The sequence below is a fragment of the Anopheles bellator genome, chromosome 1 (genome assembly GCF_943735745.2).
Source record: "Anopheles bellator chromosome 1, idAnoBellAS_SP24_06.2, whole genome shotgun sequence".
Taxonomy (NCBI): Eukaryota; Metazoa; Arthropoda; class Insecta; order Diptera; family Culicidae; genus Anopheles; species Anopheles bellator.
The window spans coordinates 2,363,740-2,383,428 of record NC_071285.1 but is presented as its reverse complement, the minus strand read 5'-3'; the positions used below and the strand labels follow the sequence as shown (position 1 = coordinate 2,383,428).

The 19,689-nt window shown below is 52.4% G+C and overlaps 1 protein-coding gene across 3 annotated transcripts in view; it reads right to left on the bottom strand.

The window, feature by feature from the left end:
* LOC131205930 (RNA-binding protein 24-B-like) overlaps positions 1-19,689 on the bottom strand; it is a 34,540-nt gene that overhangs the window by 7,455 nt on the left and 7,396 nt on the right. For 2 of the 3 annotated variants that reach the window (XM_058198246.1, XM_058198245.1), the window contains exons 3-5: positions 4,362-4,765; positions 4,159-4,285; positions 3,488-3,548 (exon numbers count right to left, since the gene is read on the bottom strand). In XM_058198246.1, the coding sequence (XP_058054229.1) occupies positions 3,488-3,548; positions 4,159-4,285; positions 4,362-4,619 (446 nt within the window). In that variant the 5' untranslated portion in view covers positions 4,620-4,765. Of the gene's footprint in view, positions 1-3,487; positions 3,549-4,158; positions 4,286-4,361; positions 4,766-14,790; positions 14,859-19,689 lie in introns of those variants that run through there. The other variant, XM_058198247.1, reaches the window with a different exon arrangement.

Here is a 19,689-nt window from a genome sequence, read left to right as displayed (position 1 = left end):
AAGAGAGTGAATCTGACTCCAAATCCCGGGGCCAGAGCAGCAACAGCAGCGAAACAACAAACTCCAGACAAACAAGCGGGCTTAGGCCTCAATCGAGGTGTCAAGCCACTAGACAGACAGAGAGAGACAGTGAGAGATAGAGACACATAAAAGGGGAACAACGTTCTGGGTGCAAAAATCCTCACTTCAAACGCAAGTGACACGCAGAAGGAGTGTTGTGTGAGCGACAGGAAAGAGAGAGAGAGACGAGAGAGACGAGAGCGAGAGAGTGCACGAAGAGGGGTCAACAAATCCGGGACATCCTTCCTCTTCCGGGTCCCTGTAATGACCGGGTGGGCGCATCATTCAAGCGCCGTGGCCGTCACTTTCACAGTTGCTTGGAAAACCACCGAGAGAGTGGAGAAAAAGGACGTTCGTAAAACGCTAAACACGCACACGCAACACGCACACGCAACGCGCCACACGACAAACCAAACTCAGGATGCGCTAGGCGAGCTCTTAAGGATAAGAAGAAGAAGAGAAGAAGGTGCCCAACAAATGGAACCAACAACAGGAATTCAAAACTCTATCCCACCACCGAGGACACACGGACACACAAACACACGGACACACGGACACACGGCACACAAACCAATGGCAGCCACAAAAAGGGCACACGCGGGGCTGCCTTCTAATGATTCTTCTTACGCTGTGCGGCGCTCCGCTCCGCTTCCTCTTCATCTGACCCAGCGAGAGAAGGAAAAGGGAAAACCCGCTTTTCTTCGTCACTTTTCCTGTTCAATCCCATAAATGCGAGCCACGACATCGGCCTGGACTCGCTTTCAGTACCGGACGACGAAGACGCCATTCAGCGGCAGGACCTTTAAGGAGAATACAGATGGTACAGATTCCGAGTGTCAGACAGAGAGACAGAGACAGAGAGAGAGAGATGGAAATGATGGAATAGATTCAGAATTTAGGAACAGCCTTATCATTAACCTGTTGGCCACACGAACGATCGACGGCCCCAAAAGACACTTTGGTGTGACTATTTTCACCTTTGTTCCCACCCGTGGTTCCGCCCACTGAGTGCCCGGACATTAGCCCCCGCCGTGACCTGAAACAGACCACAATCACATACACCACACCACACAATGTGACCAACACCACCCGGGGAGGGGTTTTTGTGCAGTTTTATTACGGCCATTTAACACACTCGAGTGGTCGACTCTTGTGGCATGTCATTGTTTGGGGGCAGAATGCACCACCACCAACACACGAAAGCTTCTCACCTCAAAATTCGAAAGTCATTCGCGGCGCGCGCGAAAGGTTGGGCGATGTGGCGCGGGTCAGATAATAAATTCACCGTACGATCTGATAAAACCTTTGCCCGGTCCGCTGGTGTGGTGTGTTGGTGTTGGTTGTTAAAGGAGCCAAACTTTGAGACCCGCACCCAGACACAACCACAGCCTAATACTCTTTGCTTGGCAATGAGGTCACACCAAAAATGGGCAACAATCTGCCACGCCACCGTTTTCTATAATTATCGTGCCAAAAAGGTTGAGGATAAGGCCACGAGCCTTGTTACTCTATTAGCAGCACACGTTTCGCTCTAGCAAACAATACGTAAAAAAACGGAAAAACACGGACACACACAAACACGCACACCAACAACAGCAACCGGACCTGCCCGGGTGATCGCGCCAGCAAACGATCACGCACAACAACGACAACCAACCTTCCGGTAGGAGAGTGATCTAGTCTTTGGTTCCGTTTGCGATACAAAAGAAACCACCAAAAAGACTAAACGGAAAATCAAATCACTCGCCATCAGAAAAGAAAGGATGCAAAACAGGAAACAGAAGAAGGAGAGGAAAAGAGAATGAGTGAATGAGTGAGTGAAAAACTTAAAGTGGAGAACCGAAAAAGAAAATCTGGAAGAGTAACTTAGTTTACCAAAAACAAAAAAAGGAAGAAATAAAACAGCACAACAATCAAAATTGCACCATCAAACCAAACAAAGAAAAAAAAAGGGAACAGAACAAAACGGAAAAGAAAAAATAAGAGAAAAAACATACAACAAGAAAAAGAAAACAGGATGAGATGATAACAGAGAGAGAGAGAGACAAACGGAACACGAAACACCAAAAAACTTTCCGAAAGAAAACAAAACAAAGGGCAAATGGGAAAACACTCAACAGCCAAACAAAGGAAAACGCACTCTCGAAAGTCGGAAAATTGCACAAACATTATTCATTGTCCGCTTTCCCGGGTTTTCAACACGCAGCATGGCACGCACGCAAACACGGACCCTCCTCGTGTCCGTGTCCCACACATTACGTTACGCTGTGACTCTTCCGTTGCCGAGAGTGCTGCAAGCCCGACAACCGTGGAGAGATAGAGAGAGAAAGAGGGAGAGAGAGAGAGAGAGAAACAGAAAATAAAGTATGGCGCGCCACAAACTGTCCGTATTTTCGGTACTTTTCCGTCGACGGCCTCGCGTTATGCAATCGCAGCATGGTTCAACCGATACACAGAGAGCCCGGCCACACCGAAAGTTCATAAGTCACTCCACGCACACACGGCCGCAGAGCAGTGAAACGGTTTCTAAATAAAAACCGTAATTAATCTTTCCGTAAAATTCACACACGGAACACTCCGTCGCCGTCGCCTTCGCGGCTGCGTCAGTGACAACCCGGCGGCTTAATTAGTCGGCGGGCTTACGGCGCGCCACGGAGGAGTAAATCAAGAAAACTATCACCGCCGTGGGCTCACTAGAGCTGGGGCGGTACTATTTTTAGATAGTAACAGGGCCAGCCGAACTGAGAGAGCCGCCGGACCTGTGGTCTGTGGTTCCAACATTAAATGGATGTCATAAATTATAACGCCTCGTGCGATTGGCACACCACACCACCATCTCGCAGTTGTCCCCAGGGTCCCCCGGGCGCGTGAAACACCAGGCGTCTCCATCGCGCAGGGGATGATGTTGTACCTCGGATTACTACCGGTTACGGGACCAGAATGATCGCTCGGCTTTTACGATCACCGTTCGCACCGTCAGGAGCGATATTTCAGGGCAAGTCCCGTTGGTTCGATACAACATCATCGCCGCGATTAGAAACAGCAAATCAACAACCGATCAACCGATGCAGAAAAATAATGGAAAAGGAAGTCAAAGGCAAAAATTAGGCAAAACCAAACGGAACAAAAAACGGAATCATAACGGGGTCGAGGGGCCGGGAGAGAGCCTCCAGACCCCCGGCCAGTTTGGCCTCATCATCCGCGCCCGGCAGAGAAGTAGCAGAATTTGACGCGTTTGGCTACACAGCGAGAGAGAGAGAGCTGTAGGGGGAACTTGGGGTTGGTTGGTGAGAAGAAGTGACACGAACAAGGAGTACACGTAGAGGGACACAGGAAGAGACAGAGAGAGAGAGAGCAGTGGGTGGAGAGGAGGAAGAGGAAGAAACGCTCTAGAGGGACGCTCAAAGTCAGCCAGCAAAACACTTACCCGTACTGTCCTGGTATCACGGGGTATCCGGTCCGCAGTCCTGTCGTGGCAAAGGAGAAACCTAAAAATGGGCGCCGGAGAGAGAGAGCGAGAGAGAGAGAGAGAACACAAACCAACCATTAATAAGCCACCGTTAATTTGTTGCTCCACTTCCGCCTGTCGTTATCGGTGGCACTATTTTCCGCTAAAAAGTCCGTTAACTCGATTCGAATCGAACTCGGTCGGTCCACCTTCGGACTCGGATTAAAAATGCATCGGCCCGGACACCGTCGAGAATGCAAACGGACGGTGGCCTAAATAATGGGTGAGTCGGGACGGTTACAGTCCAGTGCACCGTCACTCACCGGCCACTACTACCAGGCCAGTCGTCAGGCGGAAAACATCGATTCACTCTAATGATTTGTTTACTCGTGAGCGCTGTCAGCGCCCGACCCCGGATCGCGGGAAAACTTTTCACCAGCGGCACCTAATAGAAAACTCCAAGCGCCAAGATTGAAGGGCGGAATTAATCCGACTTCCTGGCGTGGTCTGGCATTAACGCTGGCGTCTAGACGCGGCGGCCAACAGGCGCACGTCATTTCGCTAAAAGCCTTCGAATTTGCACACCGCCGGGGTCGACTAATTCGAAGCCACACGTGTAACGGGGCACGCTCATTTGCGTAATGGCTCACCTGGCGTGGCGTTGCCCCGCGGTTTGGCCCCGAGGATCGCGAGGTTGACGTTCGCTTTTCTGCCATCGATGATCGGGTTCGGTTCCTTGCACGCCCGCTCGGCACTCATCCGGTCGCCCATAATCACCTGCCGAAAAGGGGGGGAAGGAAGTGGATTAGAGTGTCTGTGGTGGCGGGTCACGGGTCTTCCTGGCAGGACTTACAAATCCGTAGCCGCGACTTTTGTTCGTCGTGCGGTCGGTTATCACAACGGCTTCCTCGATGTCCCCGTACACGCTGAAGTGCTCCCGCAGGCTCTTGTCGGTCGTGTGGTACGGCAGCCCGCCGACGAACAGCTTCGTCCAGGTGGTGTCCTTCTGTGCGCTCCCGGACGACCCGCCCGACCCGGACGTCGTGCTGGCCCCGGTCTGCACCAGCGTCAGTGCGGCGTCGGCCGCATCCGGCGAGACCTGCATCAGCATTTTGAAATCCAGCTTTCCGGCCGTTAAGCTAGAGCTTACTTTCGCGAACCCAAACAACAACAACAACAACCCCCGGTCGTCCTTTTGTTGGCCCGAAATCCTCTGTTGCCTCCTCTGTCCGGGCGATGCTATCACACTTTCTCTCCCTGTAAAATGGCAGAACACAAACAGAACCTTCAATTAATAAAGCGACGCCGCACGGTGATGAAATGATAAAAGAAAATTATCCTCCCGGCGGGGGGGTTCGGGGGAGGGTCTGCAAATGACTTGATCAGGAAATCACTGTCACGGACAGCACGGAAAGCGCGCTCTGTGTATTAAAGATGGCCGCCTGCGAAGGGTGAGCGGACGACGAGAAGACGAGGACAACGTTTGCCCAAAAGTACACACATAAATTATATTCAGAGGCCCCACTCTCTCGCTCTCTCTCTCTCTCCCGGTGCCGGGATGGCCGTAAAAAGGAAGTTAGCCCCGGGTCCGGGTCCGGGAGGCAATCGTGTCCTTTATGCGCATTGTTTCTTCACGCCGTCGCCGCTGTTCGTGTTTATTCATGTGGACATTAAAACTCTTACTTTAAAGCGATTTCGCAGTGGCCACTCTCCCTCTCTCTCTCTCTCTCTCTCTCTCTCTCTCTCTATCGCAGTCACTTATCTTTTTGACACGGCTTGGAATGAGTTATTGAATTCATGGAACGGAATATTTAGCAGGGCAAAAGGCTCTGCATTAATTTATCGAACAAAGCGCGAACCGCGTGAGGGTTGCGTCACGTCAAAAGCCAGAGAGAGAGATTGGGAAATGATTAACGATCAACGGAACGGACTCAGAGACTCGTTGAGAGCTGCTGAATTTTGGAACCCTTCCTTCCTTGAGGTCATGTAAATATTAGGAGCTAATCGGATCCTCGAATCCGGGACCCTCTCATAAAATGGGCTTTCGACTTCGACCAGGTGTAAACCAGATTTCAGTGCGGGACACTCCAACCCCGGAACCGGAACGATCGCACCGAAAACCCGCTTGGGTCACCCATGCGTAGAGTGGGCCCAACATTCGCGGGTGACCCGATCGGCTGCTGTCTGCCTCTCGCTCGCTCGCTCGCTCTCCGAATTAACTTTTCACGCTTGACATGACTCGAATGCCATCCTACAGAGCACTCGACACACGAAGTACACACATGTGACGTACAGGCCTGGGGCGGCGCTCCCTGAAATATTCGGCTGGTGACCAGCACACACGCGAGGCGCATGGCCCCGCCGAGCATTCGAATAATAAATGTTTGGTCAACCGTGAGACGGAACAATAGCCGCACACGGCCGTCAAGGTAATCAGCCACCAGCCGACCGCCTGTGAACGCCTTTTGGTCGCGGCGAGGTTTAAAAGTTTTACTACAAGGCCCTGTGGCCGGGCTGTCGCCAGGACCCTCGCGCACTCGAGAACCGAAGCCTTCCCATAAATAATGCCCCTCCGAAAGCCTGCGCTCTGGGAGGGCTTTGGGAGGGCTCAGGTAACCCACACAGACACAGGAAACCGGAAGGTCCGTCTTGTAGCACCCCTCTCCCGGGTTGGTCCGCCCGTCCGTCACGGTTGATTGCACTTCGTAGGCTTCGGGCGCGCCGTATTTAAAACCTCGAAGCCCGGGAGGATCCTTCGCCCAGCGTTTTTTTTTTCCCCGTCCCGTCGACACACTGTCTATCTGTCATCACCGCGTCCGTCGACTGTCATTGTCCCCCCTCGCCCGGGAAGGGGAAGACCCATCATCAGCGGCCATCATCCATCCAGCCGGGCGGCGCTCGTCGCTGTCGATGACAGTTGCGTTTGCGTTTAGAGTTTTCGGGCGCACCCCTTCGGGAGGTTCCGGAAGGCCACAACCCGCTCACTGTTGAGGGCGAGAATTTCGCGCTGTGTGAGTTATCGGTGGCCCTCATCGGTAGTCGGTCGGGTTTACAATTTCCAGACACGTTCATCGCATTGATTGCATTTTTTTTTCGCTTCCGAAATTGAAACAGAATGGCCATTCTGTACAGGCACTGCCAGCCAGCCACAGGACCCTCTCCCAGACGGGCGGATCTCGTCTTGCCGAGTCGGAGGCCTCTTTTCTTATCACTGACATTCGACATTCGGACAGCGGACCCGAAGGGAGATTCGCGAGGAATAGTCGGTTGCATATCAAACAGAGGGCACCACCCTTCATTGGCAGCAAAGGAAGTGGCCTCTCCCCCCTGGACTCCTAATTGGTGTATTTTATCAACGCCGCGCCCGAACCGTCATAACCTTCAGAGCGATGTCGGTTCCGCTGTCCGTCGTTTGCCTTTCAAACATTGGGCACGTTTCGCGAACATTATGATAAAATTGTTTTTAATGGCACGCGCTCCGAGTCCGTACCCAAAAAACAACGCGGCCATTAAAGGTGCGGCGGTCGATCCTTCGAGGGAGCGAACGAGCCAGGGCACCAGCCAGGATTTAATGTAGCGAAAAGCCAGAGATAACGAGGCGGACGGAAGAATTATACTGCAAAAGGTTTGTGGAACACGCTTTAACTATACGCTTTGGGATTAATTTTCTGGGACCAAACGACAAGTCCCTGGACTTCCTGGATTCGAGGCGTTTATTGTCAACACAGCAGCAGCAGCAGCAGAAATCAATTACTTTGAGGTCAATTGTGAGAAAATGTCATGCATATCCACAGACGACGCCACACGCCGTCGTCGTACCGGGATCGAAGTCCGGGTAGTGTTCCGGTTGATTTATGGATTTTACTTCGATCTGGAACCCACCCAGAACCTTTATTCCGTTCCGGGGGGGGGGGGAGATCTCGGTGACCGTAAATCTTCTCTCCCCGACACACCACCAGCCGCCGTCGCAACATCCTTTTGATTCTCGAATTTTACATGCGCCAGCATCGGAGCTCTTTAACGAACCGACCTGAGACTCACGTTGGGACGACACACGACAAGGAGAGTTAGCAAAGCAACTGCATCCGATTTCGGTCTGGCATCTCAGAAACTCAGCATCCGACAAATGCAATAATCGTAAACTTCCCACACTGGCTGGCGGGCGGACGGAACTCTCTCTCTCTCTCTCGTGGAGTCGTCTTGGCTTGGCCAAGCGAGTGACAGCCCAGGATGATGACTTGTGAAACATGTGACAGACATGCCAACTGGCGCGCTCGTATCACTTTCTCGAAGCCCTGTTGATCCCGATTCTTCCGTGGGCGAGAAGAACACCCAGGTCCCTCACCTGCCTTGTCGAGACACGGCCACGGCCATCTCGACTACACACATCGTGCCGTTCCGGGGTTTCTTTCTTTAAACCTCCACCAAAAAAAAGGGCCAAAAGGGTGCTGTGGCCACCCTACCCACGCACGAATGCATCTCTGGCTGCGTGCGTAATTAATTTGCTGCAGCGGAGGACACAGCAAGGGTTGCGTCACCGACAGGGAACCCTTTCCTTTCCCATACTCGAAGCACTCACTCCTCGGTTTGTCTATTTTTAAAGACAGGACACGGCCGGTCGGGGCCAGTTATCGAGTGGAGAAACCGTTGGCCACTCGGGAAGGTCATCGGATGTAATTTATCAACTTCACCAACAGAACCCGACCCGGGGGGGGAGCGAGAGACCGAAATGAATGCGAAAGGACTCGCCATCCTCGTCGTGGTTGTCGTTGGCCACCCCTTCGGTAATTAGATGCAAATACTCCGTGGGCGTCCTGACCAAGCGTGTGGATGTGTGTGTGTTCCTGAAAAGGCCGGACCAAGCGTTTCGCCTATTTAGACATCAACTTTGGCCATCAACTCAACGGTTCGGTTGTATCAGTGACTGAGACAGTGTGGAGTGTGGCTTTAAATCATCAAGGTTCAAAAGCTAACCCCGGTTAAAAAGGACCTCCGATTAGAGACCAGTCACTAGGATGCAAGAGTCACGGCAAGGTTTTTCCGATCCGTTTCGCAAAACTTTCCCAGCGTAACAAGTTGGGGTGGTAGTGTTGCCTGTTGACCATCGCCACACTACACCACCACCACTACTACTACGGTCGGGGCCGCCATCCGTAATTACCTTTTCGGTCAAACACAGAAGTCCTGCCGCGGAGCAGGACAGCAACCGCAGCGAGAGGGCTGCGCGTCCCTTTTTCTAATCTCGCCATGTGCATGTGTAGTGGTTCAGTGTTTATGCCTCTCTCCTCGGTTCCCTTCCGTCGCAGGCCCAAGTCCTCTGTGTGTGCAGTCGTCGGTTGGTTGTGCAATTAGAATCGAGCATCACGAACACCGACTCGGAGCCGAGGTTGGAGGTTGTCGTTTATGGCCGCAGCAGGAGCAGCAGCAGCAGCTTGTCCTTTTCGACACAACCGTCAACGCGAGCGGCGGCGGCGAGTTCGCCGTCGTCGACAAGCGTAGCGGCCGTACGTGAGAGGCAAACAATTGTCATCACGTTTGTTATGGCCCCCCATGCCATTCGTCCCGATGGTGTGTCCCGGCGCTGGTGGGTTCCGAAAATTCGGTAAACATTTCGGCCCTAATACAAACAAACGGCGGTGACCGGGTTTTCCGGTCTTCCGGACGCTGCGCTAATATTTACCTTTCATTATTGGGAACTGATAATGTGTGTTGAGCATGAAAAGGACTCTAAATCTTGGGCAAGGTTATGTGTCAATTTTCTAAAATCCAAAACAGGGTTCCAATTCCACCGTACTTTTCGGGCAACCCAACACGCCCGATGCATTCCAAGCGCACCACGAACACGAACTTTACGATTTCAACGCTTCTTCCTCGTCCTGTTCGAGCACCCTTTCGAAGCCTTCAACAAAGCCCAGTCGGAGTTGAACTCCGCCACCGACCGGGCAACCCTTCCACAGGGGCACATACAACAAGTACAGTGTTGTTGTTGTTTGCGCCGCTCCCTCACACGCACACACAGCCACGGCCCCGCGTACGGAGGGTGAATTTTAATTCCAATAAGAAACGCGAGGACTGCTGCCGGGGACAGAGCATCGGCACCACACCCTCCACCCGGGCGGGCGCTCAAAAAAATAAACGTTCAAAATCACTCAGAACATAATTTCCCCCGAGGAGCTTCACTCGGGTGGGTCGGTCACGGGCACGGGGCATCCATTTGTTTTAATTTTTTTCTGCTTCATTTGGTGCAGGGTGGCCAGCGCCCGGGCGGCGGCGGGAAGGTTTATGTCCTTTCTCGCGCGCGCATTTTTTCGTGTTTTGCGTTTAAATTTTGCGCACTTTCGTCCTTTCGTCGGAGCCACGGGTTGGAATGTCGGAGTTGCCATTAAGGAAGTGAGTTGTAAAAAAGCGGTTTAATTGGACACGAGGATTCGGCCTGCAGGGGGGGTCTGCTGTTCGAGAGATTAGCGCCCGGGAATGCCACGTTCCAGGAGGTTCCTTGCCAGGTGTGCGCCCGGGCCGGATACTTCCGGACCGAGAACTAATTCATTACACTCACCCGCGGCCGGGGCCACATGTGTGCGATTCGGGCGAATTTTCCCCATTTTCAGATCGAAGGAGGTCCTCATTGCCCCCCCCCGGGAGCCAAATGGAATGTGTAATCTTTGCATTCCGATCCGTCGGCCGATCCGATCTCTCGGCTCGCAGCAGCAGCAGCGTGTTGTTACACACCACACAAATCATAAGTCCCACACAATAGGAAGGACCAGGGGGAGGCCATCCCTGGCTACTGGGAGGCAGGCGGGGTCTCGAGTCACACTTTCATAAATCAAATCAATTTCAGCAGGTCCAGCAGCTCTGTGTCCGGCGGCCGCAAGGACATTCGGTGCTTCGGTGGCGTACAAATACGTGCGCTGCCGCTCTGATGATGGCTTGTGAATAATACAACCAGCCAACAAAAAAGCAGCGCAAACGATTTATCATCGTGTGTGGCCACCACGCCGATCCTGGAATGCCTCGCACGCCGATGGCACCTCGAACCGGGCGCGCCACACGTGTGACTGACTGTGCAATGTCCCCCAGGACGGGAGGTGTGATGGTGCAACTCGCTACTCTCTCCACGTCATCATCTTCTAAAGCCCGGACGCCGGGACACACCGGGACAGCACCCAAACGCCCGGCCCGGGGGAGGTGGGCCGAAACCGATTTCAAACCGAGTCAAACACAGACCAACTCGGGCGTAATTTATGAACCATCCATTTGTGGCCAAAACAACGCGCGACCGGTGGACCGGCGGGTAGGTGAGGAGGTGGCAAACTTTACTACTATTGGCCCCGCATCCAACCCGGGGCACGACGACAGTGTCACTTGCACCGCACACACAGAAAAGAGAGGAGAGGAATCCCGAGGCCCAGGGAATCGTTTATCGGGTGGAATTAATTAGCTGCAAGGCGAGCGACGGGAGGCAACGGGGCCCCCGTGTCCACCCCGCCAACGACTTCGCTTCGTAAGCGACTTTTCCGGTTCGCCAGGGGTTTTTCTTGGTACGCGTCCGACAAAGAAGAACGTCGACAAAGACGTTGACAATCCGGCCCGGTCCTTCGGCCGCGGGAAACTGACGGAAAAAAAGTCCCACCCCAGGACGAAGTGAGTCGGAGAAGGTCGTTTGGCGAGGTGGCCACAGAGCAATTCCGGTGGTCCAGCCTTATTGTGGTTCGTCGTGTTCGATTTTGCAGCATCACGCGCGCGCGGTCATTCTCCGAAGGACATTCCGGGAGAACGAAAGAGAGCGAGAGTAAATATCCATTAATCACCGAGTCATGAAACTGATGAAGCCGTGATTTTGGGTGGAACGATCTTCCCAGCCCAACCCACTGCCTAATGTCCTGTGTCTGTGTGTGTGGGGGGGAGGTGGGTTTTTTCTCCAGGACGAGCGCGCCACACGCCGGAGTCTAATCAGAGTGTGTGCGATGCAGATTGACATGACACACCTCTAGCGGCGGGGAGGAAGGACGAACGGCGAAACATGGTCATGGATCATTAGGACAGATTAGTGCCATTTCGTAAGCGCCCTGGAAAGGGTAGTTCGGTGTCGGTAAGTGATTTTGTAGTCCCGGACAGGACACGGACAGCAGCTTTCGTGTGGTGGGCCATGTGCTGAAACGTGGCGAAAGTACTGACGTCTGGTGTCTGGGGCCACTTTAGACTATTTGGAGGTCCGCAGCAACGATTTGGCTAGATTTTGCCGAAGCTCATCTCAGAACAACGTTACCCAAATCCGATCTGAACCTTCCGATCTTATCAAGCGACGCGAGGATCATACTCCGAAGTGATAAGCCCTTTTTTTCGACCCCGAGAATTCTCAATTGACCCACACGTAAAAGCAATCAAACGTAATAGTTAGTGGGTCACGTAAAAAATCGATTGATACGATTGATTCACCAGGTTTTTAGCATCTCTTGATGGACGACTTCCTTCCGGTCCCACCAAACACACAGCAACAAGAAGAGATTCTGAGATCAACTGTGTTTAATGATGTCATTTTGAATCCTCCTCCTCGGCTCAGTCTCTTCTAAAATTGGTTCAATTTCGAACCGTTTCAAAAATAAATGTTTGTTTCAGGTCATAAGGTATTCAAAAATGGAGGCTTTTTAAATGGTCTATGTTTTATGGTTCCAAACTCTCGCATAGTTGGTGCTCCGCAGAAGTTTCGAAGTTTCATCAGCGTTTTCTCTGACTGGCCGCAAACAAAATGAGGTGCATCCTTTGAGTTTAAAATTTCCGTAAGCACATCAAGTAAAGAACTGTCAAAATTCCAGCATTTAGTTATAGGATCGTAAACTTTGCACATTTTCCAGCAGCTTTGTCAGCATTATTTGGAGTATTTCTTTAGATACTTTATATAGCTTTTTACACCAACCACTAATTACAGCCGCTATGACTACACTTTTTTTTACAAGCCATTTACCAGACGTGCCAAAGTATTTTTGTCAACAGAAAAAAATTAAGCAACGTAGGAAGCAAAGGAGATTTTTGACCGAATGTTAAAAGTATATAAGGACTCTTCGCTTTCAATTAGTACATTAAAAGGGAGGTTTCTGAGTTTAAACGAGGTCAAACAAGCCGAGGAGACGATCCACGTCAAAAACGTTAATAAAACAGACACTCCTGAAATGGTAGAAAAATACAGGATATCGTATTGCAAAATCGTCGAGTGACTGAAAGAGATTTAGTACTGAAGGCTGAATAATAAAGTGTATTTCAAACCATAAGGATGTGTTTTTCTTATCGAGGCCCCGAACAATAAGTTGGGAACACCCTAATATGTTGCCGAAAACGCCACCTTTCAAACGAATGGCCGTTTAACACAATCAGATTAGTTTAGGGCACGTATCGGCCATCTTTATATGATCCAATCTGCAGGTTTTCTCCACCATTTTTACTACTCAAACTGAAAAGGGTTCTTTTACCACAAAGTTTGGCAGATGTTTGAATGAACATTGCTAAGTTTAGTTACTAAATTGGTTGAGTACCAGACTATCTGCATCTGTTTCCTTCAAACGATAATATTTTAAAACCCCCTCAAACGTTAATTGCGCACCAGAACATGGTTCGTTTTGAGTTCAAATCGTTTGCCAGATGTTGAAACAATGCTTTGTGTTGCCAATAAACAGCAGGACAGCCATCGGTTAACGAATTTGCACCACAAACCCTTCGATAAAGCAACTAAACCGAACGAACATTGACTCAACAAAAATGTTTCGGTACACAGATTCTCAACACAATTCCACCTCATGAAGCGTGTGTTTTCCCGGTGAGGCACCCCCCTTGTATCCGTATTAAGCACCCCGCGTCGAGTAAGCAGCATCCCTTCGCGCGTTTCCTTTATTCCCCGGGAAATGACGTTGCAGGAACGCGGGCAGATAAGAACGCGTCACTGCGCGTCACGTGCCCACAACGTCATCAGCTCGTCGCCGGGCTTGGTGACTCAGAACGAAGTACGCAGCATTCATCCGTTGCCCGATGTAGATTAGAGCCGATTGGTGCGTCGTCCGTCCGGTTGCGACGCATTTTCCACGAGGAAATGCGACGCGCGGCGTGTATCATTTTGCGTATCATTCATTCATGTCGGCCGCGTCTCACGCAATACCCGTTCGAACCCCATCATTATGGACGGTGCATACCCACCACTCTCCCGGAATCGGAAACTTTATACAATTTCCAACCGACCGACGAGACGGGAGCGACAGGCGAAAATGGACATCAAAAACGCATGCAACTTTGATGAGGAAGGCGCACGGCGGCGCCGAGTCCTGGGGGCGGCGGCCAACCAACAGTTGCACACAGGCAGGCGGCTGCAGCTGCTCCTGGCCCTGCGCTCCTGTAATCGCCCGTCGCCCGTCGCCCGTGTGTTTATGGCAATCACAATCGCCGGAGGGTTTTATGACGCAAGGAGCGCTAGGAGCTACGAACCGAATTTACTCCTTTTTTACAAGGGCGGCCCCCTTGTCCAATTTACAACCCGCGCGCGGTGGGTACTTGTCGTCGTCAATAACAGTGTGCAAGGAGTTCCGGGGCGGGACGAGCGGGCTTCGTTTTCGGGGCCCACAACAAAGCCTAGGCACAACCACCACCACTCGAACAGTCCTGGCTCGGTGCTCGGTCGCATGTGTGCGTGTCGGATCCGGAACCGAATCCGGGTTTGTTTTCTCCCCCAGGTCCTTTGGACGGGCCACGTGAACACCAACACCACTCCACCGATGGCCGTGGTGAGTCACGCACACGAACGTGGCGGACAAAGCGACCCGATCCGAACCGACTTCAACGACGAGGACCGAGATCCGGACGACGGCGTGTCAGAAGCCCCGGTCGTTTCCTTTGTGTGCCAATGATTTCAAGAATTACACCCATCGGAAACGACGACGGAGAGAGAGAGAGAGAGAGCGGATGGGCGAGACCTTGTTGTCCCCCGGTGCGCCCTTTTCCCGTTCCCTTCCGTCTGTCCACGGCACACACCTTTCGAGGAGAAGGAGCGCTTACGAAGGGGAGAGAGTGCGTGTATTTAAAAGGATTCCGCTTTGGCACACGATTTAAATGCCCCGACCGAGACGGCCAGGGGCACCAGATGTTCCAATCCCGAGGTTCCCGAGAGCCCCAGACAGCACAGCGTTCCCCGTGTCTCCTTCCTGTGACGGTTTTAAGGCCCAGCAAGAAAAAACGGGCATCCGAATTCCGTCCGCTCGCTCTCGCTCTCTCTCTCCCCGATACCGATCTGGGTCGTTTACCTTTTTTGTGTCGGCCTCGACCGAACACAACAGCTGTCAGAAAAGCTGGCCTCAAACGTCACCCAAGGGTGACGCATGTTGGGCGGCGACGGTGGCGGTGGAGTGGCCGCTACATTGTTGTGTGCCGAACTTCCGTTGACCTCCGTTGGGCGGTTTGTGTGGGAATAAAGAACCCCAGAGAGAGAGAGAGGACGAGGACGGCCAGCCCCCTTCTTTCTCGTTCCGTCACCACGTTCCGTCGATTAATCAGACAGAGGCCCAACACAAGGTCAGGCCCACATCACACTCACTCGGGGGGGTCCTGTGGCATTAAAAGGACCACGAACATAATGTAACACAGAGCGGGGCCATCATTTGTATTTTTATTACGCGACAAACGGCGCCCAGCTGGGGCGGGAGGGCGCTCTCTCCTTATCAGGAGACCCCTTTATGCACTCCATTAATTCGATTTGCTCCGATTCAACGGAACTACCGAGCCCGACGACGGAGAGAAGGTAGAGGTCCTCCGCAACGCATGAGGTGTAAAATCTAACAAACAATAAACCCTCCACCGGGGGAGGTCCTGGCCGTGTGCGTGCTATCAAATATTCACCACAGCGGAGGGTGGACCCCCCCGTTGGAGAGGGTGTTCCACACATACACCTTGATGTGGCACCGTGATCATTACAATGATTACACGTTCGATGATGCCGACGATGCGAGAGAGAGAGAGAGAGCTTCGCCGAACCGAAGAAAGGATACCACACACCGTAAAACGCACGTCCCGGGCTACCCATTCCCGGAAGGTTCCGTCGGATTCGTTGGGTTCTAGGTTGGTAATAATGGGCTCCAGGGGTTCGCGTCCGTTGCATAAAAAGTGGGGGGCCGAGAGTTTATCAATTTATGATGCAACGTGTTCCATGATGGAAATTCAAAACCTGCGGCGCGCCATCCTGTGCGCCATCCTTAATCACTCCTCCTCGCCGGTCGGTGTTGTGACGTATCGCTTCGATCGGAAATCCGGATGCGGGCATCGACACATTCAACGTTCACCAAGAGGCCCGATCCCTGGGGCCATAAAAAATGCGGTGGAAAAACTGCGCCCGCCTTCGAGAGGACTGTGCAACGGATTGGGTGGACTTTTTTCGGGCCAGGGTGCCAGGGTTTTAGAAAACAAAGCAACTTCCCCGCGTCCGGAGGCTGGAGGACAATTTAGTGCCCCCTCCCGAGGAGCCACAAAAACGGTTCGCTTCAAAATCTCGTTACAGGAAAAACGTGCCACAGTTGTTGTGTCTGTTGACTGGTTTTTAAGGATCGTTGTTCCGGAGTTCCCGGGGAAGGTAAGACCAATCCGCCCAACCCCGGCGGGCCGTGTTGCAGTTTAGCATACAAATGACTAATTAAACAACCCGCGCGCAGCTGCTCGGCCGCAATTTTTTTCCGGAAATCCGAGTGGCCAACACAATTCTTCGCCCGGGACGTCGTTCTACATTTCTTAGACTTAGGTCCTCCGCTGCGTGGCGAAGATCCGTGCAGTTAATTTGATAATAATTCAATTTACACGCGGCAACTTTATCTTCTCTCGCCTGGCCCCAGACGAGTGTCGTTCCGAAATCTGCGCCCCCCGGAACAGGGTAACTTCTTGTGGATTGCTCCGGATGACTCTTTCTCTGCGTAGCCGCAAATGGTGGGCCGATGCTGTGTGACCGATGTGCTATTTTTACTCGCCACCACCAGCGTGTGCCTATCCTCCTTCGAATTCACATTCCTTGCCAGCCCATCCAGCCAGCCGTCGGCTGTTGGGCAATGGTCCCCCCCCCCCCCGGAACACGTGTTGGCTGCTGCTGCTGCTTCCAACAACCAAACAGACGTGGCCGATCACCGGCTGTGACTCACTCGGGACTTTTGACGCGTGCTATTCGGGCGTAGGGCGACCGGAGAGCAATAAACTCCTCTTCGAAGGGTACGTAAGCATACAGCAAGGAAATGGCCAGTGCATGGACGGCGGATCGGCAGTAAAATAATGCACCAAAACCTCACTGCTGTGGGCAACAAATATCGGAAGTTCGCTTGTGCACAGTCTGCTTCAAAGTAAACAGGACTTTTAAAATAGGGACATTTCTGGTCGCGCTGAAAGGTACATGCTTTACAGGTTTCCAATCAAAATTTGGTCCACTGGAAGCAAAGCATGAGCATTGACCAAAGAGCCAATGTAAAGTTTTGTTTTTAACTCGGTAAAACGTTTGCCGACACGTTGAAATTGATACAACAAGTTTATGGTGATGATTGTCTATCCCGTGGCAGAAAATATGAGTGGTATACGCGTTTCAAAAACGGTCGTGAAGAGTTTAATGTCGGCCAAGCCAAGTTCGTGATTCGATACCAGGGAGCATAAAAAAAGTGCGTGATTTTTTTCCGAGCCGAATTGAGCCGAAATCGTCGATGCATTTTATAGAAATGGAATTGAGAATTTCCAAACATTCGATTCATTCCCGATAATGTAAAGAATTTTAACGAAATTTAAAGAGTTACACAGTCTGTCTTAAAGAAAAACAGGATTTTATCGATAAATATCTGATCTGGAACACTGTGACTTTTATCTATTCGGAAAACTTCAATTGCCGACTAGAGGAAAACGTTATGCTGACATTTTGGCCATTCAGACAAACTCCGAGCCATGCTAAAATCCTCCACCAACGACCTAAAATCGTCATCCGAAAAGTTGTTAAGTAATGCCAATCAGTGTATCGAAGCGGAAAGAGACTATTCTAAATTCTTTGTTTATTCTTCTAAATCTATTCGGCTCCTGTCTCAACTATTGACGGCAAATGGTGTACTCGGCGTTTTTAAAACCCCTATTCTTGGATGAATCAAAGAATTTTGCTTCCCGTCACTTATTGGCCACAGTGGTACTACTGCGCTCGGTGAGAGCCCGGTGAAAAATCTACAACAAAAACCTGGTGGCGAAGAGAGCAAACGCCGAGCTGCGAGGATCATAAAAAAGGAACTGCCCGTCGTAACCGTCCTGTTTTTGCTTAAGTTACGGGCGATTTTACTTTCGCCATTCGCGCGCCCTTTACTATTGTGTGACTTCCGCAAACAAGCCGCATCCTTTCTTTCTGATATCGTGTTCTCTCATTCGCCCTCTCTCTCTCTCTCTCTCTGAATCTCCTCAATAAAATCCTCGTATCCTCGCGCGCTGGCCACTAGCTCAGCTCCGAAGCGGGAATAAAAGCGAAAAGCCACACGGAGTTTTCCACCCCAGGCTCATCATCCTTGGAGCGGGCCGGGCCGGGCTGGGGGCCCGATGAGAAACAATCCCGGCGCTTTCCCCGGGGGGGGGCCCCGGTGCCCGCTCGCCCTCTCATTATTCAATTTCCTCTTGACAATATGTTGAATGAGCAGTTCTTCTGTTTCCAAGCACCATCGTCATCATCATCGTCAGGAGCAGCATCCGGATATTTCCCCCCGCCCGGGTTCCGGTTACACACAGTGCGCTCTTGCTGACGCGGCCCGCCGCTCGGTCTGGATGGGCCCAATGAGAGAGGCATCCTCGGCACGACGGCGATCAATCGATACGGGGACGCGTTTTTTGCTTGCGCCCCTCGAGTTGCATTCTATGCAAAGTTCAGCGCTTTTTTCAAGTGCGCCCTCTCTTCTGCGGATCCGGGGATCCGGAGTAGGCGCGCCTCATTTGGGTCGGCGCCACAAAAGAAAGATGAGCGCACTCGCCGCAAGGACCCTCGGACCCGGTGTGTTGTGTGCCGTATCTCGCCGTCTCCCTTGCTGATGAACGGCTGAATCCTTCGTCTTCAGATGTCGTGCAAAGGATCAGAGCACGGGTTCTTCGGGCGTGCAAAGTGTTAAATCAATAGAAGGAGCCGGCACTTGGCCGCTCGCTGTGGCCGGTCGAAACAATTGCATCGAAGGGGCACGGGGCCGCGATAATCCTACGCCGGGGGTGGGGGGGCACACATTAACGTCACTGGGCTGTGTCCCCGCGTGGCCATGGACCAAAAGGCCACCGGAGCACCGGAGCGGGTAATTATCACGCAGCGGGAAGCCGTAATGTATGTGCATATCGAGTAGGCCGAGGGGTCATGACGCTTGCGACGACGACGACGATTTCGGGGCCCGATATCGATTGGTCCACACGGCTCGGAACCGGCGACCACAGGCACAGGCAATAACCAGGAGGCGGAGGCCGCCGCTTTTCGAACGGAATGTTGATGTAAACACATTCGCGCGCGTCACCGCGATTTGCGCGACCTTTCGTGCCAATCATTATTCTACATTTCGGGCAATCGGAAAAGTAATGCTGGGCGAAAGACCGTAATCCCGCGGAGATGGTGCAACAGCGAGGCGCGCCAGAACACGAAAGTGTTGAGAATGGAGGAACCGGAGCTACTGGCGTTTGGCAGGGGGGCCCCCTGGCCAACGAACACATGCACCCAACCCGTCGGCGGTGATCATATAGCACGACAGGCGCGGAGCATAGCGCACACGCGCGATCGTAAACACGGCGAGGGTCTGCGTACGCGCCACATATGCTTCGCTGTTGCCTCTTTTGCGTTCTGCTTTTGCTGCTGCTGCTGCTGCTGGCGGCCGATCATCGATCTACACACCAACACCAACACGCGAACATGATGAGGCCACCGACACATGTGGGGGCGCGCTCCGAAAGGCTTGATGTCTCTCCCCCGGTCCGCCGCCGCCACCACCGCCAGCCGTTGGTATAACATTTTTACAATAAAATTCCGTTTCGTTTTGGGGCCAGCTCCCGGGTCTCTTACGCACACACACATATAGACCGGACCCGGGGATGCACCGATTGCTTTCGGGGCACGCGTGCCGAATAATGTGGACCCAGGAGGGTTTTCATTTCCGAGCTCGACTCCGCAAACAAAACAAAGCCCGGGG